Below are 27,477 nucleotides of genomic sequence, written 5' to 3'. Positions count from 1 at the left end.
CATGAAAAACAAGAAAATTCAGCTCCTGAGAGAAGGGGGTTGGTAAGATGACCATGGAATTTTACAAGCAAATGCACAGAACTGAATTCAAACAAACAGCGAGTAAGAAACCTAAGATACCATCTCTGAACTAAGTGTGCAATGGGCATAAAAAATGAGGCAGAGCTAGATTGCACTTCTGTCTTAAGGTGAAACATTACTCAAGGTTAAAATTATTCATGAAATTATATTCTTGACCCAAGTCAGAGCCGCACAAAAACAATGGAAAAGCCACATGGTGATCAGAAGCCACGTCAAGCATGGTTCATCTAAATACAGCACATGAGCCCCACTGTCTCAGAGCTTTTTTGCTCAGCGGTGACATCTGTTGTTATCTGGACCATCCCGTGGGTCTGACAGATGTTCCACCCTTCCTGACTATCCAGGAACTGCGCATCCCGGCCCGCTGAGCTCACCGCCACATCACAGCACCATGGAGAACGGTTCCTAGAATCCAAAACAAAGGCACCTGTGCTAAGAGTTACTAAGAAAAGCTTACTCCATGCAAGAGGAGCATGAGAAAAAAGCTAATTAACTAAAATTAACTAAAATGCTTGTTCTCAGAGCAATTTTTCAAGTGGAAATTAGCTGCACTTTGCTCAAAGCCAGGTCCCTAAGAGGCTGCCTGGGACAACTTGTCTTCAGGCACAAAACCTGTCAGCTAAGTTTCCAAATAAGACTCAACAGCCAAAAAGAAGATAAACCTCACATGTGAGTAAAGCTATCTGCACGGATCAGAGATCCAGCTCTGACATGAACAAAAAAAAGGTATTTTAACATTAAACTAATAATCTTTCCTACTTTACGCAATTCGTTTTTCCAAAAAGCATCTGCAAAACCACCCAGTGAAGACTGGCAGAATGCGATACCCACTTTATTCACAGGGATGCGAGGGGAAAAGAAAACGTCTCGTCAGAGATCCCATCGTATCTGCAACGGGACCCCACAGTCTCAGAGCACAGAGCACGTGGATTCAGCAGCAGGCACCGCACATTTAAACATTCCGTATCACTGATGAAAAATACTTAAGTTTTGGAGAATCACTTTGAATCAAACGAGTACAGAGGGATGTGCCTATTCAGGAGGAGAGGGAAAGAAATCTCAGATGAGGACAAGAAATGAAGGAGGAAGAGGGAACCTGCAACTGACTGATATTGATCTTCTCAGTATCCGCAGCACCTTACACCTGCTCACCAGAGAACTGGAAAGGGTCCGAAGCTTTTGATGTGATCCATGGCCACATGGAAAACACCCACTGTGCTCAACAGAAAAATCCAGGATGCAGCTAATACAGGAGCAGGAAGGTCTGCAACCGTGTTCTCTAACAAACTATTTTAGAGCCAAGTTTGCCTGGTATACTTCGGTGAATTAAAATCTGAATGACTGAGAATTCAGACTCAATCAAAAGGAATCCAAAAACCATTAGACAAGTAACTGGCCTAGTGAAATCACAAACACGTTTTCCCATGATATCAGAGTAAAGCTGTACAGAATCACATACGCACGTACATCCAAACAAAGGAAAACATGACTTTTACTTACATTTCAGTGGCTATGAATCCGGTGAGCTCAGACAGGAAGAGAAACAGGATGAAGAGACAGCAGCAGACAGAGACTGAAAAACAGGCAAGGAGAGGAAAAGGTTAGTTTCATATCGCTAACAAAGACATAAACTGTTTTCACACAGTAATATTATTCGCCCCATGGATTTGCCACCCAGCCACATTGCGAACTAACACTCTTCAAGAGACAGAGACCCAGACGAGGTCATCAGAGCAGTGACTTCAATGGCGTGACAATACCCAACATCCTGCGGGGTATCTTAATTCCTGGGCCACCCTTCCCATCACGATTTCCATTGCCCACGGCTTCTGCGTTCTCCATCTCCAGCACACAACGCTGCTCTCGCAGCTCTCCCTCCTTCGTGACAAAGCTGCTTGACAATATGGTTTCCTTGGAGCCCTTTCTCCAAATGTAATTGTGTTACTACTAAAAACCTCCAGCAAGGAAAAAGAATCAACACCTTGTTTCAAAAGCATACGGTCGGCTATGCAGTGTTGTGTGGATTAGGAGACATTCTGGTTCTTTCTTAAGTTCTAAGGCTCTGTGTCAGTCATCTCACAGCCTGCACCACTCACTAGATAGAGCTGGTACAGCAGGGCCATGGCGATAAGGGACCCATCCAGTCAATGCCTGATATTGCTCTAATTTCTCCATTTGCTGACATGACTCTTCACAGGGGGAAAATTCCCAGTGAAGGAAATGCAAAGAACCTGGGCAACAAGTCCCCCGTCTTTCCTAAGAATGCCAGCCTAAAGTTAAAAGGAAGGAACCCAAAGTAACTGGTGTATTACAGTTTATTCTTCATCAGGAAACTATTCAAAACATCCTAGAGTGATGTTCACATAGCAGTAACCGAGTCATTGACCCACACCGGCGGGGTGGAAGGAAGGACAGCTGTACATCCCATTGAGCAGGGATGACTGGAGCAGCCAAGGATGTGCCCACTCAAGGAGACAGGTCTGCAATGTGTATTTGTATTAAATAAAATCTCCACGTTCACCGTGAATCACTACGCAAAGGAGCACACCAGGAAACGGCGCGTTACGCCAGGAGTACAATCGGCTCGCCCCCCAGTCCCAGCGGAGCTACAGTGACCGAGCGCTCTTTGGAAACCAGCACTTTGCCACAGCCGCTAATTGGGATTGAGAAACACGCAGGAAAAACCCTGTTCCTCAGCTTTATTCCGCATGACCTATACGGCCTGAATTCCCATTCCTTGCTACAACTGGCTGGGGAGCAATTTTATCCCACTATTGTGCCTGTCCCGCTCCCTTGGTAGAGAATGTGAGAGACGAGGGAAGGAAAGAGGAGGTAGCTGGGCAAACACCGAGACAGACCCCCGGTGACCTGCAGCCTTGTGCCTCACTCTCCAGATTAGTCACTTTATAGCTCTGAGGAAAGAGAAACGCGTTGCTTCCCCTTCCTCAGAGTCATTTCAAGCGTGGGTTCATTTACTGACCCTCGGAAAAGTGCAAGGGATTAAAAGAGATGCCAAAAAATCCATTAGTTAGGATGAAGTAAGAGAGAAGAGGGGAAAAACGAAGCCACAGACCACAGGGAAAATGGGAAGCAAGAGGGGATATTCGTTTCTAAAGAGAAAGCTCAGATGGTCACAGTTGCTTCCAGGCCTGGGCTGAGCCACCGCTTATAAAACGTAATGTTAAATTTCTGCAGAATCCAACGGATCAAAACTTGTCTTGATAACTGTTATGTGTAGAGCTATTACATCAAATAACACAGGGAAAAGTACAGGAAAAAACATTTATAAAAAATTATATATTTCCACTGTCTTCTCTACTGCCCAGGGAGGAGAAAGGTCTTACCTAAAGCACACCAGAAATTCTGAACATACACACCTATGGAAGAACATTCACACCTATGGAAGAGCTCAAAAAAGCAGTCTAGGCACAAGGCTAGTTGATCCGGTGTTTCTTATTGTTAATCAGGGAGAGCGTTTGACATAGAGACAACCCCTTCTTCTTTAATTGCTCCCCATATTCCCCTCTGCTCGTTATCATCTTTCCACAGCATCAGCTGGACCGCTCTGCTCTCCAGCACCGCTATGCGAGCCTGGTACTACTAACTCTACATTCTCTCCCAGGGCTTGCTCTCTCCCAATTTTTTAAACTTTTTCCTCTTTTTCGAATTACCTTCTGCTTTTCCTGTATATAAAGTATTCGCTTCCTCATGTCCACCTTCCAATCCAGCTCCTGCAGTGAAAGCTTGTGACCGTACTTAATACAGCACAGTAAAATTCCACTAACCTATATCTTAACAAATCCTATAAGAATGTCCTGAAATGCCTGGCAAGGACTGACTTTCAAAGCTCCTCAATACTTTTGCCAGTCTTCAAACTACATACTCAGTTTTTAACCTGTCAAGGAGATTACTGAGGGTGGACATGAGAGAGGTTCATAAAATAATGAGCGGCCTGAAGGAGATGAATGGGGAATAAGCACTCACCGTCTCTCCAGTATGGGCATGGGAGGGAAGAGGAGGTTGAAAACAAGAACAGGTTTTCCTTTACATAGCACCTAACTAAATTCTGAAGATTTTTGACTATGGATGTTGAGGATACTTGGGGAAAAAAAAACAACCGATAAGATTTCAAAAAGAAATCAGACGTGCCCTGAAGAAGAAATCCATTGAGGGCTACTAAACACAAAGCAACCACCGCTGGCTCAAGAAATTCAGAGCTGCAAACTGATGGAACCCAGTGACGTGTTCAACTTGTCCTCATGCTCCTCTAAGGCATCTGCTGCTGCCCCTCGGAGCAGGACAACACCGATCACACGGACGTTTGCACTGATCTACCTGCACGGCCACTCTTGTGTTAAACTGATTTATCCACATACATTTTCAGGGCTGGCAGCTCTTTGGCGTGAGACCTACGTGTTAAACTGTCTCTCGAGCCAGCATTTTTTCAGACACCAAATGCGAGCTCCTCTCCTCAGCATGGACCTGCAGGCATATACCATGTTCCCAGCATAAGAACTTATGTATACGGCGTTTCAGCTACTTATTTCACAGTGAAGGCCTTTAGTTGCTTCCATGCAAATGTGCAGTTCCTGCCACCCACATTTGACAAGTGTATTATATTTGGGAAAGTAGATTAAAGGCCAGGATCAGACAGAATAAAACAATTGATGCATAGAACTCAGCTTAAGTGCGAGAGCGCTGGGATGTTCCCACAGAGCTCGAAGGACCATCTAAGTCAGGCTTCTTAAAACTCTAATATAACGTGATCAATATATCAAAGGTTGCTGGAACACACTGCTGTTGGATAATCAGTGATCTCAGAAGGATAGGAAATGCTCTCAAGTTTGTTTTTACCTACTCTAGCTTTGACAAGCTAACCTTTTGTACAAATCCCTTCTGATACATACCCCATGTATGTACATTCCTGACTCTTCCTCCCCACCCCACAAGAAATGAGAGAAATGCAAAGTGTTTAACACATCGTACAGACCGAGAACATGGATCCATGTCTATATTAAGGCATAAAATTAATAGCATTTATTGTTCAATGGAGCAAACTGCTACAAAGCGCAATGTTGCAGATGCCATGTGAATCATAACTTTGATATTTCCTGATGCGTTTTTAGAACTCCAGCCCCCAAGCAGCGTAGAGTATATCTGGATAACATTACCATGTGTGCATACAACATGTGCATGCAAACTATGCATCCAGACTGCTAAATAGCACTACAGCAGCTGTCCCAGTCACAGGTCCCTCTCCGGAGCAGCCAGACTGCTCCTCTCCGGCCAGATGCCAACTGTGCGCCAGCCAGGGCACCCCAAACATGGCCAAGTTGTCCCCATGTCCATCCGGGCTGTCACAGCAGCCGTGGTGGGTGAGGACAACAATGGCACGACTGGCTGAGTGGTACAGGGATCACAACGCTGCCCAAAAGAAGAGATTTTTATTGAGAAAAAAGGAATTGGTAACTTCACGCTTTTCGGAGAAGTCCACAGCAGTGAGGGTGTTGGTCCAACACAAACCTCACTCCACTACAGAACAGTGGACTGTGCTTTATTCCTTCATTCATGCTGGCTTTTGATAGCCAGAAGGGTTGCTTCACAGATTTCAAATATCTTGTATGCTGCATTCACTTCAACTTCAGAAATTACAAACCCATACGTACCAGAAAGACTAAATAACTCAGCAGTTGGCTTCTGAAGTTGTTTGTGTTCAAGATCATCTGCTCTTTTCCACCAAAATAGAATCATAGAACAGTCTGGGTTGGAAGGGACCTTTAAAGGTCATCCAGTCCAACCCGCCTGCAACGAGCAGGGACATCTTCAGCCACACCAAATACCCCAACCCTTGCTCTCCCTGAGCTGCCTCTTTCCAAGAGGAGTTGCCACTTCAGTCCTGGTGGGCAGAAGCACAGTTGGTACCTTCCATCTGTTTTCTTCTGTAATCTGATCTATTCCCTCTTCTCTAATAAACGTCACACTTTAAAAAAAAAGGCCTTTCTAGAATCCAAAACCAACTGTAGGAATCTTGCAGGAAACCCATTCCAGAAAGCCTTCAGCACTAGAAGTGATATTGAAGTTCCAGCAGAAATCATAAGGGAAGGGTCTAAATTAATAATCAGCTACTATGGGCTATTTTATATCTGCCCTGAAAAACTTGGAAGACTTAAAGAAAGCCAAAATACAGTAGCAGCCGCAGTTGTTTCATGTATTTACTAGACCCTAAAAGACTTTTTTAATGAGGCAGAACTTCCCCTGCCCCCAAGCCCCGAATGTTACTACAGGCTGACTTCCCTAGAGCATTTATCATGAAATCATGCAGCCTTCCCAGGCTTCAAACCAGCAGGGCAACGGGCTGGTCTCATTCACGGCCTCCTACAACACGCAGGATTAGTGGCTTTTAAATTACAAGTCCCAGGCTTGGTCAGACAGAGAGGCCATTAGGAAAGCTGCACACAAGATCCTCACATGCAAAGCCACCGCGGTTTGTTGGCTGACTGTGTGGTTCAAAAGCTTCTATCAGCCTGTCTGAAAACACTGACAGAAAGAAGGAGAACCAGTTAGAGAAGAAAAATCAAAGCCTGAGAAGGTGCAAATAACAATAGAGAGAAATAAGTCAGCTAATAATTTCAAGTAAGAGTCACAGCCTTCGAGCCTTCCCACAACAGACTTATCACTTGAGCTGTTTACTGCAGATCAGAAAGCCTAAAACTTTGATGGTTTTTTTGTTTCTAAAACATACACTTTTGCAGGTGATTCATAACAAGGCAAATTCTCAAAGGGAGCCCAGTTCTAGTGTGGGAACTCTTCGTTTCCAAAACAGAAGAAAAGGCAGGATCACCGACAAGTTCAAAGTGTTCTTTCAAAACACCGAGTCTCCTACACCTCTAAATGAGCAGTTTTACTCGAGCCCTTTGTTCACAGTTCCAGCAAACCTAAAAGGGAGTCAACATACAAGTTACTCAGTGGTCAGGAGAACAGCGAGGACAAGGACTCTCTGAAAGTCAATATTTAGAGTAATGTGCTATCTGCACAAGAGCACAGAATAGTGCAGGGAGCTCCGGAGATCATCCCATGTGGCTCCCCTGGCAGCTAAACCAGGTTGCCCAGGGCCAGTTGTTTTGAGTGTCTCCAAGGCTGGAGACTCCACACCACCCTGGGCAACCTGTTCCTGTCTCCGACCATCCCCACAGCGAGGAGTTTCTTCAGCTCATCAAGCGCTTTGCTTCGTGACCATTGATTCACCGCTACTGACTCAGTTCTATTTGACGCCTGCTGTCACCGAGGGATGTGACATCACTCACGTCAGCGATGACATACAAGGCTGCTGACCCGTCTACAAGAATGGATGAATAGAGCACAGCTCTGTGATCAAAGGAGGGCAGCGGTCAATGGAGCAGAAAAGCTGCATTAGGCGTCTCATGACGGGCCTGGCGGGATCAGCCTGATCGATGCTCAGCGCTCCGCACAGCGCACTCACTGCGCTTAATTGTGTGAAATCGCGTTACTCAGCCTACAGCCTCCCTCGGGAGGAGGAAGGAAGGAAAAGGGGCCCAAGGCAAGAGATTCATATCAGCCAGAGTCTGTGTATTGATACATGGGAGTGAGAGTGGATCGTTATCAGTGGTTTCTGACCGAGCGATTTTTATTCTTTAAAAGCATGACAAATAACAACAAAATAAGATCTCTGCTCATTAGTCCCACCTACAACATCAGACGAATCCCCTGAGTACGTTGTGGGAGAAATATGCGCTACCCAAACCATCTCCACCGCTGGCCGCTGTGTATTGGCACCTGCGCTGCTCCTGATTCACAGCCTGCACTCCCCGTTCGTGGGAGTTCGGCTCCTCGTGTCTGTTCAGCAAGCAAACGCCTGCGTACGCTAATTGTGAACGCGACTGCTACCAGCTGGTGTTCGCACTGACTGAGGGGGTGCCCGCCAGAGAGACACAAACAAATCAAATCTGCATTTGTCCCCGCTACGAGTGTGTGGAGCAGCCTCACAGCTTCTGTCCGCGGGAGACACAAGCAAAAAGATCTCCAGCTACTGCAGTAGTGAGTGGGTATTTCAGTGATGGCTTTTAGGAGCTCCCTTTCTTGACAGTGTATCTTTATTACTTTTTGTTGCTGAGATTCTGAATCCAAGAAAACTACTCTACTGTTTAGTACAACCTCACAGATTGGGCAAAATGAGCTGTTTTAGCAACAAAGGATACCCCTACCAGTGTTTAATATCCCTTTACAAAAATTCCCTGGAGAGAGAGAAGTCAAAAGGTCTTGAATTTTAGACCAGGGGTATGCAAGGGCATCAAAAAGAAGAGCTACTTACTAATAGCCCCTGTGTAGGTTGGCTGTGTAAGGTCTTTTGGCACCTTCCTGTAGATGTCAAACCTGAAAGAGAAAAAGCAACAGCCATAAAACAGGTGGAACATTTCAATACACTTCACGGCCCCACAGGGGTGAACGATGCTGAGGTTTTTCCACTGAGCTTTCCAACAACATTCTTTCGGTTCACAGAAAGGTACGAGAAGGAAAACCAAACCAAAACAAAATATCCCTTTTCCTTGGTACAATTATGTAACTGCGCTCCGTCTTGGCTCCGATTTCCAAAGCGCTTCTCTCCACCGCCCTCCGCCTTCTCATGGATCTGTGTGACCTGAACTGCGAGAGGCACCAAGGAAGAAGTCACACCGGACAAGTTTATAGACCCCATAAAAGGAAATGTATACTCTATAGACTCCTAAATAAAGAGGCTTGGCAAAAGAAACAACCCATGAGACACAACCTATATTGCCCCTTCTAGTTTGTACCCTGCAATAGCCAGCTGACAACACCCAAGTCAGAAACGAAGGTGTTGAGACAAGAAACCTACTCCCCCAGCAAAATCGAGTTTAATATTAGACCGTTGTTTTGATTCAGTCATATCTTTTAATATCCATATGGCTCAGCTTTGGTATTTTAAACTCTCCGTGGTTAAACTTTCACTGCCCTTATGATGCTAGAGGTATTATTTCCTACAACTCTGTGTTCCTGTGTATCCAGTCGCAGTGCAGCTCTGACATCAGTTTTTCCACCACTCAATAAAAATTAATTAGTGTATTAAAAACACACACACACCCTAAAGAAGGAAGTGACTGGTTCTCCCCCAAAATAGACTTTTTTTGGATATACAAGTGGGTGAGATTTGATGCTTTTTCCAGCCCCGAAGAGGCATGAGAGACACCAGCTTCCAAACTCCTATACCGTGGTGAAACACCCGTTATTCAGTAGTTCCTGCTACACCGAATATTATACTCAGAGTTTAGAAACTAGATTGCCTTTCTTTTCTTCACTCCTCGTCTGTTGAGGTCACTTACAGCTGGGATGCACTTGGGGTGAACAAAACAGCACTTGCCTTGCAGGAGATTAGGAGGACGTTGTTGTGTTTCACTCGGGAGTTGAAGCTGGAGGAAGGACGGAGAGGGAAGGAGAACGGGTATCAAGATAGTTCACCTTACAAATCCTGACCACGCTGTGTAACTGCTTAACCACTCCACCACCCCACCGCAATACACTCGACAGAGCATTCTGCACAGGATATGCATCGGAGCTAAATGTTTTTACGACTCTATTCACTGTCATCTCCTAAACAGATCAGTAATATTCCTGAAGCAAACAGCCCATTTATGGCTCTCCAGTTGCTCTGAGAACATCTGGAAAGCGCTGTTTACATTCTTTCCGCATACACCAAAGCACCAGCAGTGGATGGTAACGCAGCCCAGAGGAGCTGGTGACATCAGGGTGTCCCAGGCAGAGGAAGCAGCTCATGGTTCCTGCTCCCAGCCCATTGAACGCTGAAAGCCGGCGGCGTCTCGCCAAAGTCCCAATAATAGACCAACAAGGCTAAAAAAGCTGAGAGAGAAAGAAAAAAGAGAGAGAGCACACAAACAGGCACGAACCGCTGAGCGTGAGCGAACAATTGGAAATAGGAAATATGCTGGATTCAGTAAAAACAGCAGCGTGTGGATACTATAAAAGGAAGATTGTTCTTACAATGAGAAATATTTACTAGGATGAAAATGATGACCCGTCACAGGGTGAAAAAAAATAAATCTAGCTTTTTAAAGAACTCAGTGGAAAGTTGATGTCACGGCACAGCTCCCTCCTCCAACTGCCATTTTAATCACGTAAGTAACACCCAAATCCCACAAATTAAGTTGTACACAGCTAAGATTAGGCAAAGACACTAAAGAAAGCGATCAACGGCTCCCAGCCACATTTATCGCTTGGCTTTAAGTGCTTAAAATGCAGCCCACCCGCTCTGGGCTGTTGTGCTTCCCATCTCTCCTACCAAAACATCACATTCCCTCTCTCTTCTACTCCCGTGACACACATCTGAAACGGGCTTTAAGCAAGTCTCAGGCTCTGATTTGCCTGGAGTTATGAGAACTCTTGGGTCTATACGTAGAGGCTCAAACCTACGTAGAGGCTCTTCAGGGTACCAGGCATCTTCCCATAAAGCATCTGATAGCGGCCACAGCTTGAAAAAGTACAATTTATTAAGTCAGATTCAGGATGGTGAAAACAGGAGTTCGCTTTATGCATTCAGAGAAGGGCACGATGGAAGCCTAAAAGGACAGTAAGACATTAAACTTGGAAGAGAACGGCAAGATGCTGGCATGGCCAGAGACCAGGGCTGTCTTGTTAACTCTGATTTAAACTCTGAGTTAAAAGAAAATAACAATTGCAGAGGATTCAATGACAGTTTGAAAAGTGTGTTTGTGAGACACAAGGGATGTGAGATCCCAGCAGTAAGTAGAGGATGGAACCCCAAAGGTGGCCTTGTTAATTACATATAATTCTAACAAATCAGTAAATCAAGCAAACTTCTGAAACAAATCTGTAAAGTTGACAAGGGCTACTGTAACAGTAGACCCTAAACCCCAAGAAATCATGAATCTGTGAAAGCCATAGCTCCTATGGGGGTTAAAAATCTGATTAACTTCTAGACTTCACTAGACAAATCTCTTTTGCCACCGGCTTCTTGCCTACATCACAGAGCTCAAAGCAGTTCCAGGGATCATTTACAGTGTCCTGGGAAGAGAGAAGAATGAGGATTAGACACCACAGATGATTTGTAATGTATGAGGGAGGAGGCCGTGCAGTCTACGCATGGTGAAGGGAACAGGTTTTACTTGCCCTCGGGTCAGATGTTCTGCAAAGCACCTGCAGGAAAAATTCCAAGAAGCCTCCAGGTTCCCGAGGCGTTGGTCACCTGCGAGAATATGTGTACCCTGGAAACAGAGAGGAACCTCGTGCTCTATAAATTGCAAAACCACCTTACAGATTTCTGATACTGGCACACTGGAAGCAGTGGAAGGTATCAGTAACGCTGGAGGAAGACGGGACGTTCAGGGAGGTGACAGCAGCCGGTTCAGAACGCAGCACGACACGCTGTACCGCGCTGTGAATATCCACTCGGGCCTCTTGTAGTCATATGCAAAATGACCATGAGAAACCAGGGTGTAGATTTACAGCAGGTTCGCTGCCTCGCAGCAACGGCTGAGCTGAGTGAACGCTCTCCCCCTGCGGCACCGTGCAGTAGGTTATCCTGCTTTCACACAGGGAGACGGTACTTCATGCTCACCCTGCATGTATGTGTAGTTTCCACAGGACGACCAGCACGGTATTTATATCTTGCTTTTGGCAACTTACTTTCTTTGCTCAGAAAGGCAAGACTTGCGAGGCTAAGGAGTATCTTTGAGTCCATCACTTGGACATGGGTGCAAAGTAGAAATAACAAACTCTTCCTCCAGGTCATAGAATCATAGAATCATTTCAGTTGGAAGAGACCCTCAGGATCATCCAGTCCAACCATAACCTCACTCCGGCACTAAACCATGTCCCTAAGAAACTCGTCTAAACGCCTTTTAAACCCCTCCAGGGATGGTGACTCCAGCACTGCCCTGGGCAGCCTGTTCAATGCCCCACAGCCCTTTCCAGGAAGTATTTTTTCCTAATATCCAATCTAAACCTCCCCTACATACCCTCATAAAGGAAGGGCTGGACCTTGCAATACCAAAATACAAAGCTAAAGAGAGAAATAGGCTGTCATCAATATAACAAAGGAATTTCCTGACACATCTAGCATATCTATTGTCCTTTCTTTCAATGGAGAGAATGGTTGCAAAGAAAGAAATAAAAAAAGGCTGTCTGGCTACGTCAGAGTCTCACAGGACCCAACATCCATAACTAACAGCAGGGAATGCCACAGTCATTTTCCCAATCCAGTGCTGAGAGGACATAATCAAAAACTTTCTCGGCTGCCTGTGGGGAATGTCAGCAAACTGGTCAGGCAGTGTTGTGAAGAGCAGCAGTACAGTGATCATTCAATAGGTTCACACAGAGAGTTCGCAAATCTCAGCGCGATGACGTGAGGTCTGAGGCGGAACTCACTGATGCCAGGGGTGCAAGAAGCCTCTGAGAAACACGGAAAGCACGTCTGGTCCCATCTTAGCGCAGCTGCACGAGCAGACAGCGAGGGAACACTGCAGATGGGGCACCTCGGCGGAGCCGAACCACAGCACGGCAGACTTCAAGTGCCAGTAAGTGTCTGATGGGCTTCAAAAGCTGTATCTGGATTAATGTGGGCTGTTGCTATTCAAACATATTGTTTTCTTCAGAGCGAATTATATTGTTCTTCGTGTTCACTTTCCAGGATGTCCCAGTGTGGCAGAAGGGATCAGAGCGTTTAGGAAGGCAGAGGCGGTGATGCTCACCAAGCAGAGGCAACTTCAGGTCATATCCTTCTGAATTACACCTGACTCTTTAATTACTTCATGTAGACATCAGTGAATCCAGCCAACTAACTATTTCCATACAGCTGCCATGGAAGAGACGAATCATCCTGAACTTTGAGGATTAATTTTCCCTGGAGACACAGACATAACCTTGGGATTTGTCACCCTACACACTTCTATTCTTCCTCTTACTGGTTCCTATCATACTTTTTTGAACATTTCTGGTTTTTTTGCAGTATTACAGATACAGAATTCAGAGATGGTTGGTTCAGCCACCTTTATTTGGTTGCCCACGGGAGCTATAGATCTGATGCAGACAGTCAACCGGCTCTTCCCACAGGATCTGTATAGCTGTATCTATTTTTAAGTTTGTCATTTCACGACAGAAGAGGTGCATTCGCAGTTCAGGAAACCAAGGCGTGCGTGAAGTGGGGAGAGAAGAATGAGCAACCTCAGCCCCACTTCAGGAAACACGTTGAAGGGCACGTGAAATGAGCTGAATGAGGCTCTGAGGAGTTTGCAACCAGTCCGCAGTTGCTTTCCTCGTGTTTCTGCCATTATTACCCACGGAAGAAGCATCCCTAGAGTGAGCAGAAGAGTTTATGGACCATGACTCGTTCAATACCTGCTGCTATTAAAGCTCTTAAGGCAGATACCACTTATAATCGAGAATCCGGTGATTCACTTTGCATAAAATGCTTTATCATTTGTAAGGAGGACATGGGAAGTGGGAAGGGACTCAGTCATGGTAAATACAAATTGGATTAAGTCCATCTGACAGTCAAAGACAACCGTGCACAAACATACTCCGTCTTCTCTCTCCAGGAAAACTTTAGCAGGTTGGTGTTACAAAAGGGTGACAGAATTCTGTTACAACATCCATCTCAGAAACTTCCTTCTGTCCCCCAAAATCAGCGTAGCTTGGAGGCAGAAGGGGAAATAAAGAGACCATATTGGGTATCTTCTATGTGACTTCACGGAATCAAAAGGAAGCTACAAAGAGATTGGTGTGGGCAAGATCATTGAGGCTGAAGACTAATGGCAAAAGGGAAACATCCTTCTCTGAGTTTCCAGTGGTATTTCCAGAGAAACCTTCCCCCCAAAGGCACACTGCTTTGTCACAAGGAGCATTTGTACCTTTGTCACCTGCTGACTGCTCAGGCAATGAGATGTCCAGCGTCTAATCAAAGCATCTAAGAGAAAACCTGCTTCCCCAACAGCTCGAGGCACCACGGGGTCTGCGCTCACCAAAATGTTCTTGAGGTTTCATGAAGCAATTCAGTGCAAGAGCTGGTTTAGAGAGAGCACCCATTGAAACACCCACCAGAACACCCACCAAACACCCACCGGACACCCACCAGAACACCCACCAAACACCCACCGGACACCCACCGGACACCCACCAGAACACCCACCAAACACCCAGGGACCGAGTCTCCGTCCACCGCTCCACAACACCAAGCTGAAGAAAAACAGATTATCAGGCTGTAGCTACCAGACTAAGATGGGAAGAAACAGCTGCCCCAGGACTTTATATCTCCTGGTGCTTCTTCAGTTGAGACACACACCAAAAAACAAAACAGATTGCAAGGTGCTAACGAAACCAGAAAAGCAGATAAAATACTCCAGTACTACTAGAAGGACAAAAGATTTTAAACCAAAAGAAACCAACAACAAAAAAAAAATCACTTAGCTAAGAGCTTAAAAAGAACAAAAAAAGATGTTTAAAAGGCAGTGACTGCTCCTCTGTTTTCTTGGGTCACTGCTCTCAAATAATGACTTTGGGACAATTCATCCCCACTTTGCCAACAAAGCTGCCTGAACAGCCTTGGAGTGCTGGGCAGTAGCAGGAGGTTAATTATGAACCACACTTCAGAGGTAAAATAAAATAAAATAAAATAAAATAAAATAAAATAAAATAAAATAAAATAAAATAAAATAAAATAAAATAAAATAAAATAAAATAAAATAAAATAAAACCAAGCAGGCTTATACAGCTGCCCAAGGCACACAGGTACCTGCGACACAGAGCTCACCCCTCTGGCTGTGCTCCTTCCTACCCAGCACGGCACTCACAGTAAGATCTTTAAAAGCAAAGTTGTTACTTTTGTATAATGGATAAAACTAAAGCCACCAATTTAGTTTTCAATGTGACTGCTCAAGCTGAGCGAAATATAAAAGCAGAACAAACAGCACAGCTGAGTTAGGTTTGCACACACAGTGCTTTCTGATCAACAAAAGACCATCGACTTGCAAAATCAAAATAAAATGCCAGGCACCTGTTTGAAGTTGTTGGGGGGACTTTTAATGTTCCCAGTTGTTAAAACCGTACCTAGGACTACTGTGAGCAGGTCCAGAGAGACAAAGATTAACCTCTTTGCTTGCTGAATCGGTTTTATTCAAGAGTGGAACAGCAGGCTGACTCCTGGGGTATGCGGAGATGGCCTGAAGGACCAAAATCCCCACTCCATGTGCCTAACGACAGGATAATGGAAATAAGCAAAACGGGAAAGAAGGTGGGGAACAGGTAGTATCTGGGACAAGGATGATAAAGGCACAAGTGGGGCGAGACTGGACAGGGGACACAGGAGAGCTCAGCAGCTCTGTGGGCTGGATTATGGACAGAAGATGCTTGAAAACTGCTACAAAAAAAAAAGACCTGTTCTGACGAGAGGTTTGGAACAAGTCTCTGAAGTGGGAAAGCACGGGGTTGAGAGAAGATGCAACCCCTATGAGAGGGCTGGGGACGTCCGAATGACAGCACGAGGGGAGCTGCCCGCACCACGGCCCCTCCAAAGCGACATCAGAACGCAGGAGTCTCATTCAGGACACTGCAGAGAGAACTCAAAGCCAATTATAAGATTTACAGAGTCCAGATTCTGTCAGAATGAACTCTTTCGGGTTGTTTTAATTGGGGAAACATCAAGAACAGCATGTGTCCTTAAGTAAAATCTCTCTTTAAATAAGCAGTGACTTGGAACTCCCTATGCATTTTCAACTTATGGCCCTTGCTGTACCTATGCTGGACAAAAAACAGACTTTTGTTCCACAGATCTATCAAAGAAAGAATTTCTACACACCAGCAAATTCACTCTTCAACAGTCCAAAGGAAGGAGAGGTGCCTTATTCTAACACCTTTCCCTAGACATGTATAGGAAGCACTAATTTTTCTGGTTTTATGGAGAAATATTAGTTCAAGATTTCATTCCTAAATCCCTTCTTTAGATCATGCTGCTCTTCTTCTCATCCAAAGGCAAGCACAGCTCTGCAACACTGAGCTCCTACGCAATCCAGCACAGGTGAAAAGTAATGAGTCTCCTTCCAGCAAAGTCGGTGAAATCCATCACCATGTTTTACAGCCAGGAAAACAATGGCAGGAAGTCAGCGGCCGGGAGGAAAATCGGAATTACGACTCCGAGTGCTCCATTCTGCAATTCTTTGTTTAAATGAAATTTCGATGTTTCCTGTCTGCTGGGAGATGAGAACATAATGTGCAGAGAGCAGCTCGGGACAGCGTCTGGGGAGGGATGGGGTGGGATGGGATGGGATGGGATGGGATGGGATGGGATGGGAGGGGATGAGGTGGGATGGGGTGGGATGCAGCAGTGGGAGCCACAGACCCGAATTCTGTCGTGCTCCCAGCACCGACTCACTGCGGAATTCCTCTTCCAGTCAATTAAATCTTTCTTCTTCAGCTTCATTTTGCAGACTGGCACCTGCTGACATTGCCCACCCTTCATCAAGCACATTGAAATCTACAGCTGAAAACCTTGCAAATATATGAAGTATTACTGATCAAAGTTGCGACTTCTTTGAAGGCCTGTGCGAGGAAAGCTGGAGGAAGAGCTTGTGAAAACAAACTGGACGTGCCCTGCAAGAGCTGAGCCTTGTTCAGTAATTGGGTTGTGCCCAGAGTGCAGGTTTATGAACGATCTTGATCAGGAATGTTTTCCCCAATTGGCAAACTTCAAAGCATGTGGAAAGCAAAATAAGTGATCCTGTTAATCTCAGTTTCACAGAAAATAAACACTGAATATACAAATACCAAAGCTTGGCCTTGAATGCAAGCTCAAGATGCAAATATAGATTCAAAGCAGGACTAATAAGCCAATGCTTGTAAATACCAAGCAGTTATTAAGACCTTTTATAAGATTAACACCTACGTAACAGCAGATAATATGCAAACATCATTAAGTAATCAGCTAGTCCTCATTTACACACAATAGCATATTAACACACATACTGCAGAAGCTGAGCTTTAATGGACAGACTCTCAAGGCTTCAAAATTGCATTGGAAACTGTTTAATCCTGAACTACTTTGACCAAGCTCCGATACACAAAGGACGGGACCAGGAGGAGATGGGGTTAATGGCATTTTAAACTAGTTTATCTCTACTGCAAGCAGGTGAAGACTGCAATTTTCAGATTCTCTACGACTGACTTTCCACTCACACCACTTTGCAAAGCATGAGCCTCCACATGATGTTTTTGACCTGCTGACTCTCCACACTTTGAAGCCCGGGACTGAACTGCAGGAATGGGTTTCCTTGCCAGCCAGCTCCTCCCTTTTAATTCGAGTTCCAAGAACATAATGAAACTAAGAGAGGAAGTTTCTGAAACAAGGAGGAGAACAAGAAAACAAGGTTAGACAGGAGGGTTGTCATTCATTATATAATCCAGCCTTTGGCTGACCAGACATTTGGGAAAGCGGCAGCGATAACGTCAGAGGCACCGGCCTCTCCACCATTATATCCTTGGGTCTGCTCGTTCCTTAGCAGGTACAGGATTTGTATAGGAAAAAATAAACCAAACTACAGCCCATTTATTTCTAGGACAAGAGACTATGAATCCCCACAACACTTCAGAAAGAGGGCACAAAAAATGAATCCATTCTGCTTCAACTGATTTCTTTCCAAGGACCTAGTTCCAACCTCCCCAGCTCCATTGTGCTGTCCTGCATAACACCTTTTTGTCAACCACGTTCTAAATCTTGTGATCTGTTTCTCTCAGTGCGTAAGAAGCTTGTTCTCTATTGCTCAGGAATACACAGCAATTGCTATTGCTGAAATAGGCCAAAAGTGTCAACTATTTTAGGCAGCACTCAAGTATGGAAGAGAGGGAGCAGTACATCATGGGTTTTTTTTTCAAAAGAAAAGTGTTAGGCTCAAACATATTTCAAAGGTAATTAGGAGGAGGAAAGTATTTACAATCTCGAATACTCAACGGTGGAGTCTTGCCAGCAAGCATTTTATTTCCTTTTAGGCAGTGAAGCAGGTGTCAAAACGAAGGATGGAAGAGAAATGTATTTTTAATAAAGTGAGCAAACTATGCTCTGCTTCATCAAAACAGGAGAAAAGTGTCATGAAGAAAAAATGTTCAAGTAAGGGGACTGGTATTTAAAGGGCTCCAGCCCTTCGCTGGCCCGTGAGCAAGAGCGATGGTGCTGCTGAGCGCAGTGCTGTGTCCTGGGGAGCAGAGAGAACGGGATCAAACACACTCGGCTGCTCCCCAAACTAAGCAAACGGTTCAGATACTTCAATGTCCCACATAAAGCGTAACCCCTCCTGTTCCGGAGCCTTCATCGTCCTTAAGCTCAGAGATTCTTCCTCCTGCAGCGCCTCAGCACATCCCAGCACCTCCCAGCCGCTTCCTCCAGCACCATCCCTCGCCCATTCTCTCTGTGAGCCCCTAGTCCTGAACATCTCCCCTCTCCCAATTCCAGACCAGTCAGCTCAGGTTCCTCTGGCTCCATCCGCTGCCCACAGCTGCTGGTCCCTCCGCATCCCAGCCCTGTGCAGACACCGAGTCCTGATCTCCACCAGACACTTCCCAAAATTCAAACTCCGGCTGCAATTTCCAACAAATTCCCTACACACAACTCAGAGCAAAACCAGGACACAGCTATGGAATAAAACGGTTGTACCACAGTCTTCCTCATAGCTTCTAGGAATCACGAAACATAAAGAATATTGCTGCCTTGTACTGCTGAACACATGGAAACAAGATCCGCTAAGACTCAGCATCAGAACCTTGTACATTTTATTTGTGGATGCTGCTTTCTGCAAGGTTTGAGTCCCAGCTGCACTAGCACAGCATCCAAATCAGAAATGGGTACAAAGCAGCACGAGCAAATACAACATCTGGAGAAGAAAAGAAAAAAGGGCTGAAGAAAACAGCTCCGTTTTCATACCAGGCCAAGAAAAGCGCCCCAAGGAAAAACTGTTCAGCCACTGCTCTGCAAAAGAAATGAATAATCTGCCCTTGAAGCAAATCAGTAGCTGAGGCTCAGGAAGGGATCGCTACTTGCCTGAAGCTGAAAGGAGTTAAGAACAGCAGAACAAGGGCATTCACTGCTGTATGCACACACAGTACAGAGTCTTCCTTCTCCTTCAAAGCAATTTCTATAGGACAAAAGCCATTCTTAATACACAAGATTTAGGGGCAAAAAAACCATACTTTTTCTGACAGCATCCAGCAGTGATTCAATTATATTGTACTTTTTCAGCATTTAACCTAATAGTATCAGTAAACCTGCAGTGACCAGCTCAGGTTCTGCTATTTATATTCCAGTCTAAGGAGATAAGAATTTCTGTCTATGGTTCTACTGCTCAGTCCTGGTTTTCAGTTGTATGTAACTGTATTAACTACAAGCAAGCGCAACTCGTGTCATTTGGCTTTCAAGTGAAGGTCCTGGGTTTGACTCAGTTTCCATGAAACATCCATATCGATGCCACCCCACTCCAAAAACGTGTCTGACACAGACCCAAGACAGAGCTGCAACTTGGACCTGGGGACCAGGTTTACCAGCGTTTGGTAGTTCAGATATAACTTGACATAATGCAGCAGCCAGATGGAGATTTCATTTCAATAGGGTCGCAGTTCATTTAGAGAGATGTGGAACCAAGTGAGGCTCCGAGACTTCACCTTTATCAGAAAACACAGTTATATTCACATTACTTGCCGTACTGGTGTTTCAGCAGCCTCTCCAACCTCATTTCATTCACAACACACCATAATCTACAGGAATGGACAGCAATTAGGGAGGCCAGTGATCTGCCTTAGGATATGACTGTTAAATACACACTTAGCAATCACGACTGCCTGAAATCCTGTTAGTAGAAATACATGCCTGTCTATATTAACATGGCATTTTGAAGGCTCTTCTACTAAATGCCAAACTTTCTGGCTTCTCTGGATTAAACCAGATACATGTCATTGGGAAACATCCTTGAAAAATAAGCAAACAAAGCAAACATCCAAACACGCACAATTCAAATGCAGCCTCACTGTCCATCCATTGAACTGCCCTCCCTACCTGTGTGTGTCTCCTGTGATCACCACTAAAACACCGCAACATTTCAGTGTAGGGAAGATTTTGTAGATTGTGGCAAACTTGCAGTTAATACTTTTTTAGCAGAACAATTTTTCCATTTTGGGGAGAGCTGGCTGAGCACAGGAATACCCAGACAACACTCCAGGGCTTGTGCTTGGATAGAAGACAAAAAACCCCAGATGATTCCACTATTGCTTCTCTCATTGCAAGACTATTCTTTCCTCACCACCTCCACCATTTGAATTACATGACTAAAAAAAACGCACATGCACGCTTCAAAACACAAGCTCCACAACTGCCACAGCTTCTCCCTCCACTGCTGGTATTGCCGCAACTCTGTTTACAGCGTGATTCAGTCGTTTTCACAACCACGAACTATGATGGCACGGAGAAAGCATCTGTGTCATCAACGAGTGAACAAAGGAGGACAGTTAGTTCAGAGGGAACAATACAACATTCTCCTACAAACCCAGACCTTCATTTTCCATACTTACTCAGGAAAAGTTTTCTACTCCAACTATATTTTAGAAGAAATAATGTCTTAAGGAGACTTAGGAAGAAATATTTACACACATGCACGCTATGCACAATGAGTTATCTGGGGCATAAGCATCAATAGGCTCTGTCTGTACAGCTCTGCTGGCCCATCCACTGTGACTGCAGAATAATTGCTCAGGTGCCCTCAAAGGGCTATTGTTGAAACCACGTTAGTCATGGTACTGCCTGGCACCAAAATCAGCTCGGGGAATTACGTAAGGTGGCGGCAATACCATTCACAGGCCTTGTTTACCAGTGACATTGCACAATGTGAAGTGGACGCGCTCGCCAGACGTGGCTGCAGCTCCAGATGAAAACGCGCTTGTGGAGTTACCAGGTGCTCTGAAGCCACCAGCAATCATCCTGGTAGCGAGAGAGAAGTCCAGGTCCCTGCAAAGGCAACGATCTTATCAACACAGAACAGCGTCACAGCTACTAGGTATAAATGTTGGCTTTAATTTACGAAGCGATGGCTACCAGCTCAATCACAGGCAGGATTTAAGATTTTGAACAAAACCATCGTACAAGTGGCAAGGTCTATGGCTGTGGGAGTGAGTGTGACCGCACACAGCTCAGTGCACAGGGCACGTACAAATCTTTAGATGCCAATGCTGCACACACAGCTCCACACACCAGGGTGCACAAGAAGGCATACGAGCCGGCTTTGGCTCTTTATTCTCTGCCATCTTCCCCGCAACATTTCAGCCAAGAACACACCTACCGCTGCTATCAGCACCCCGTACCTTCTAGAGGAGCGGCACCATGAGCTCATTTGTTAAAATACGTTCAACCAGTAGTTTTGCCAAATGAACCGCCGTGTGTTAACGCAGCTGTAATGGTTAAACAACGTGTGGGGAGAGAGTGAGCAGACGCATGGAGTACAGAGCACCGCAATCTGATGAGACTTCAAATTAAAACTCCTGAGTGAACATGTACATTTCCACTAACATTTGATATTTATTAGGCAGTGCCAAAATATTATGTAGTCACCCTTTCGGCTTAACTACTGGCAAATATTCCAAAACAGGAAGAACAAGTGCCATACAAGTTTAAGTGAGACTTGAGGGGTTACAGGAAGATTTTAAGTTGTGACCCTCACAAACCTGTAGAAAGAAAAACAGTATGATTACAAAAGGCGGCATTGTTCCTTAGTTCTTAAGCTTGAAGACTAGAATAAAGCTATTTTCCTTAGGTTCACAAGTGAATGAGAAATTGTTGTCCAAGGAGCTGCTTAGTTCGGAAGAGATTTTTCTCCTTAGACTCCAAATTGCCTGCAATCCACTGGTTTGTCCTCGCTAATCCGGTCAGGAATCAAAGGAGGACAAGCAGAGCTCCCGGTGTTGCCGGAGCCGCCTGTGTCACTGGTTTCGCAACTGGGCCAGGTCAGGTGTCTTGAGCATCAGTTTGCTGTTTGCCATCCCAACTCAAACCAAACATACTGGCTCTCCTAACAACAATAATGTTGGAATTGTGTCAGCTCCAGTGAAGACTGGACAATCTGATTTTAAAAAGACATATGGGAACCAAAGAAAAGACCTGCCCATGGCCCAAAACAAATATGTTGTTTGTATGTGAATCAGAATATCCACGTAAAAAGTATTATTTATCACACAGATGCCAAGGAACAGCTGACTGTGGGGCCTGTTGTACTGTGCAGATGGAATAAGAGTCTTTACTGCAAAGAACTTCCATTCTAAATCAGCATTTAAATCTAAATCCCTTCTAAGCCTCGCTCCTTTCCCACGACCTCCAAAATCCCGGTATAACAAACTGTTACTTCGCTCAGGTTATCAAGCTCTAAAGAAAAACATAAAGAAAACCCACCCCAATGAAAACATCGTGATGATCAGTGGGAAATAAATTCTGAATTTCTCAGTTAAATATAAAAATAAGGATTAACAGATATTTGCCACTCTATGCCAAAAATGTGTCCAGGGCACAACTGAGAATAGCCCACAATTAGAACAAAAACTTGATTTCAGAGTGGTCTATTTGAGTTTTTCTCAGTCTCATCAGTTAAAGCTCCCAAAATAGTTCTGAAGTTTCAGCATCTGCTACAAAGCCACCGGTAACTCCTTCGTGCAAACAGGGAGATGCCACGAAAAGCCACCAGAATGAGGAGCAATGTCTCTACACCACATCCACATCCAGTGTGCAGGAGTCATTTCGGCTTTATTTCTGTAATTCTGGACACCAGCGCTGTCTGAATCCCAGCGCTCGCAGCTGAAGCTCAACCTCCCCATCAACCCATCACACAACACGTGAGCAATCTTCTGGCCCACAAGCACCGCTCAACATGACCCGGGCTTACAGTTTAATCTAATTATGATTTTAACCATCCCCAGATGCCGCAAGTACGCAGGTGGCGTGGGGTCTTAACGGCTCAAGGGGGAAATACCCTTTCAGCTCCAGCAACAAAATCTCCAATTGAATAGGTGGGAAACTGCTTTGCTGACACAAGTTCTAACAACCCAGGAGGGGAGGCAACAAGGGAAAACCTCTCTCTCTCTCGCAGCCAAAAAGGTTTTAAAAAATAAGAAAGAACCAGGCCTTGTGGAAATACAAACTGATTTAGTGGTTCTGCAGGAGGGCTGGTGCCTCGTGACGTGTTTAACAGACCTGTGCTGAAGGCTCCAATCTGGGAACTTGGTTCCTCACCAACATCACAGCAGGACTGTAGAGATTAGCGCAAAGGAAATGCTTTGAGAAATGAAAAGCATTAGGTAAGTACTAAGGATTATTAAAACCCTAAAGATACTTGGGACAGAATAATTATTGTTCACTTGCAATTACTGTGACAATATTGTTTCATTTATAAATCAAACGCATTTCATATTAGCAAAGAGGATCATCAATAAACCAAGAAAAAGGTAAAAAAGAAAGTACCTCACAAAAAAAGCACAAGTAACAAAATGAGCTATTTCCATATCTGATACCAACCAACGTGCCTCAGACTCTGGCCCAAAGACAACTTCCAGAAAACATATTCAAGCACTTTGGGTTCATCTGTCTGGCCACGTATGAACCCGTAAGTCCAGGAGATAGGACACAAACTTAGCCAGGTGGATGGAAATGCTTTCACTGACTTTTAGTTGGGGAGGAATATGGACTTTTTTTGGTCACAGGCTGTTTTCACTACTTGTCATTCGTGTCTCTATGTTCTCCAGAGGAGCCTGTGGCTGTCTGGTCCTCCTATGGCTATTCTGTGTCCCAAACCTCCAGCTGGTCTACTCTGCCACTCTGCACAACTGACGTTGGCTGCCAATGTCCGGCCACTCTAAAACACCAAAACCAAAAGCTCTATTTGAGGGGAGAATGCAACAGAAAAACAACTTGCCTTCCCTAGCAGGGCAGCTAAGGATGGTGATTTCTTCAGATGCATTAGCAGCACAGAGCTGTGAAATCTGTGACAGAACACAATGTCTTTCCGCTTGGAACCTCTGAATTTTGGACTTCAGAAGACACGTAGGGCCGATTTTTTAAGTTTCTTAACAATCTAACCATCCATAGGCGTAACAGCCACTTTAAAGCATGTGCTAAAGACAGAGCGCCAAACTGGCCCTGTCACAGAGAACACCCGGTTGAAATCTCTGAACAAAAATCCTTGCATGTTACATGATGGAAAACATCACTTCATTCAGAAACTTACTATAGGTGGTAACCTTATTTCTTTAAGAGTATTGTATTGTATGTTCTATAGCTGTCAGGAAGTAACCATACCTTTTTTTTTTCATGTATGCATCATATTTTACCTATGACAGTAAAACTTTCCAACCTCAACAGATTTGTTCCACTGACTGCACAACGAACAGAAACCACAACAGCTAAATGCAGCCTCTAACCTTTGTAAGAATTTTGGTCCTAAACTCTGTTCATGCTTCTAAAACAGGAAAGTGGTTTGTTACATGTGACTATAGTTTCCCTCTACTGTCAAATACAAAGTTCTTGTTATCAATGGTGGTCTTTTAAAAATTCAGCTTTGCAGAAAAGTTGAACTTCAGTAAGCTCATATTATCTGAGAAGGTGCGTTGAAGTGTCTATTTCTAATCCTCCAACCTGAATGACAAAGAAGTTATTTGCAATTGTGAATCTTTATAATGCAGATCTGAACTGATGCCTCTGTGTTTTTGTACCCCACTAACACAAACTCTGCAACTCAGCCTTTACTTAATGGCTTTGTTCCATTCCAAAGTGAAGCACTAGTGCTGTCTCTTCAGATGATCACTCTTGGTGAGCCAGTGTTTCCACACACACATTCCGAAACCAAACAAAAATTACATTTTCAAAGACATCTGAAATAACATTTCATTTATCTGCTCTTACAAAGTGAGAGCCACAACCCAGAATCCCTTATTTTTTATGTATTGTACACGTCTGAAAAGAGACAGCAATGGGATTTGCAGCTGGCAGAATGTCTCCAAAGCTGAGAAGAATTTTTCTATCAAATTTTACACCAAAGCAGAAATGGGGCTCTTGGCCCTGGATCCCACATGATCCATCAGATGCTGTTTCCAGCTTCAGCAAGTTTTCATTCAGAAGCAACTGCCTCCATGTTCAATAGTGCCCCATGGGTCACATACAAGATGCTGTTGGCCTGTATAAATGAGAGGCCTGATTTAGAATTATAGCAGAAATACAATACACAACTTTTGTTCGAGAGAACCAAAGAACGGCAATTATCACCATTTCCCGCTGTCATCTCAAAGGGGTGCAGACGTATGGTTCATGATGGTCCTACATGAGAAGCATCAAGCAACAACCATATCTCTCAACTCCCCAAAACGTATGCATTTTTTATTCTAATGCTAATGCTCTAGTAAAACCTACATGAGAAAGATCATGTGTGTGTCTTCCCCGTAGCACCTATGAATTCAGAAAGTTACAAATCATAGAATACCCTGAGCTGGAAGGGACCCACAAGGATCACTGAGTCTAACTCCTGTCCCTGCACAGGACGAGCCTGAGGTCCATGCCATGTGTCTGAGGACGTTGTCCAGTTTCTTCTTGAATACTTCTTGAATCCACAGTTGCTATTTCAGCTCCTTTTGAGCCAAGGGGATCTTTTTCACTTGTTTCAATATCTGAAACTGATTCTGGCAGCCCACGGGGTACAGAGGCCAGATCCACAACTCACACCTGCCCTAAGCACCCAAACCAAGGCTGGAGCACCAACATGGGTCACGGTAACCACCGAGCTCTGGAAGCTGCTGTGGGAGGTGAACAGATCCATGGCCTTCACCCCAGCAACCCTCTGAAGATGCTAAATTAACCTGTTCCGTGATTAAGTTACAAAAGACCTACCCATCATTCACGAATTGACATGACCAACGCTTTCTCACCACCTACAAAACGAGGGGATCTTTTTCAAGTTTTAGATCCTTCTGCACGACAAGAGAAGATTACGTGATACGTTGTTTAGAAGCAGAGTGCTTAGTTTATATTTAACTAATAATTAATAGGTGTTTGTAAGTGAGAAACTAAACAATTATAACATCAATTATTTCTTAGTACAGATGTACTGTATGTCGAAATTTCCAAAACTTGTAACGTATATGTAATAATTATGTGAATATAAGCGACACAAGAGCATCCAGTCTTTGGAGCACTGATGGAGGATGATCCCCAGAGCTCTCCAGCGCTGATAAAATAAAGAATACCTGCTTAACAGTATAATTGACTCAGTTATTTCTCCGTTTCACCTCCCGCCCGGGGAAGCTCGAAACTCCACACACCCCTCGTGCTTTGCACAAGGCCGTTATATAACAACAGGGCCGCCCGGTCTCCCACGCCCCTTCCCTGCCCAGACCTACTTGTGCACCCATCCATGCACCCATCCCTCCCTCGGGCTCCACCTCGGGCTCACGGGCCCGGCCCTCTCCTCGCTGTTGCGGGGCGGCCTCACCCGAGCGGCCGCTCCCGGGCGGGGAGCGCCCACCGCCGCCTGCGCTGCCTGCCCGGGCCGGGGGCGGGGGGCCCGCGGGAGGCCGGGCGGGGAGCGGCGGGCGAGGCCGGGCCCGTGGGGCGGGGGGGCTCACCCGGCCGCACTCACCTCCTGAAGTCAAAGGGCATGTTGGTGGCGGGCGCCGGGCAGCCTGCGGGCCCCGCCGCCCCCGGCCCCGGCTCTCGCCTCGCTGCCGCCGGCTGCAGGGCCAGGAAGTGACGGGCCCCGGCGCCGCGCAGCACCAGCCCATTGGGCGGCTGGAGCTCGGCCGCTGCTTCCGCCGCCGGGTTACGGGCAGCGGCGGGAGCCGGGGTCCCCGGGGTACCCGCAGCCGCGGGAGCGCCCCAGGGGCCGCTGATCTGCTCAGAGCCCCGGGGGATCCCCTCAGCACCCCACGGCTCTGCCGGCCCTGCCAGCCTGTGGTGGTCCCCTCAGCGCCCCCGTGGCCCCGCCTGCCCGCTCAGCCCACCCTCCGGGTTCCCTGTGGGTGCCCCGCGGGTGTTGTCAGCACCTGTCCGGCCCTGGCAGCGCCTGCTGCCCCGCAGGGCTCCGGGGATGGAATCATAGAATCATTTCAGTTGGAAGAGACCCTCAGGATCATCGACTCCAACCATAACCTCACTCTGGCACTAAACCTTGTCCCTAAGAACCTCGTCTAAACGCCTTTTAAACCCCTCCAGGGATGGTGACTCCAGCACTGCCCTGGGCAGCCTGTTCAATGCCCAACAGCCCTTTCCATGAATAATTTTGTCCTACTATCCAATCTGAACCCCCTTTGGCGCAACTTCAGGCCATTTCCTCCTGT

The 27,477-nt window shown here is 45.5% G+C and overlaps 1 protein-coding gene across 1 annotated transcript in view; it reads right to left on the bottom strand.

Annotated features, from left to right (window-relative positions):
• ERGIC1 (endoplasmic reticulum-golgi intermediate compartment 1) overlaps nucleotides 1–27,096 on the bottom strand; it is a 55,693-nt gene extending 28,597 nt beyond the window's left edge. The window contains exons 1-3 of the mRNA XM_065848810.2: nucleotides 26,781–27,096; nucleotides 8,411–8,472; nucleotides 1,582–1,654 (exon numbers count right to left, since the gene is read on the bottom strand). Coding sequence (XP_065704882.1) covers nucleotides 1,582–1,654; nucleotides 8,411–8,472; nucleotides 26,781–26,800 — 155 coding nt within the window. The 5' untranslated portion in view covers nucleotides 26,801–27,096. The remainder of the gene's footprint in view (nucleotides 1–1,581; nucleotides 1,655–8,410; nucleotides 8,473–26,780) is intronic.
• Between the last annotated feature and the right edge of the window lie 381 nt (nucleotides 27,097–27,477).

Source organism: Patagioenas fasciata, chromosome 14 (genome assembly GCF_037038585.1).
Source record: "Patagioenas fasciata isolate bPatFas1 chromosome 14, bPatFas1.hap1, whole genome shotgun sequence".
NCBI classification, from domain to species: Eukaryota; Metazoa; Chordata; class Aves; order Columbiformes; family Columbidae; genus Patagioenas; species Patagioenas fasciata.
The sequence above is the reverse complement of the archived record's forward strand: the minus strand, read 5'-3'. Positions and strand labels throughout refer to the sequence as shown.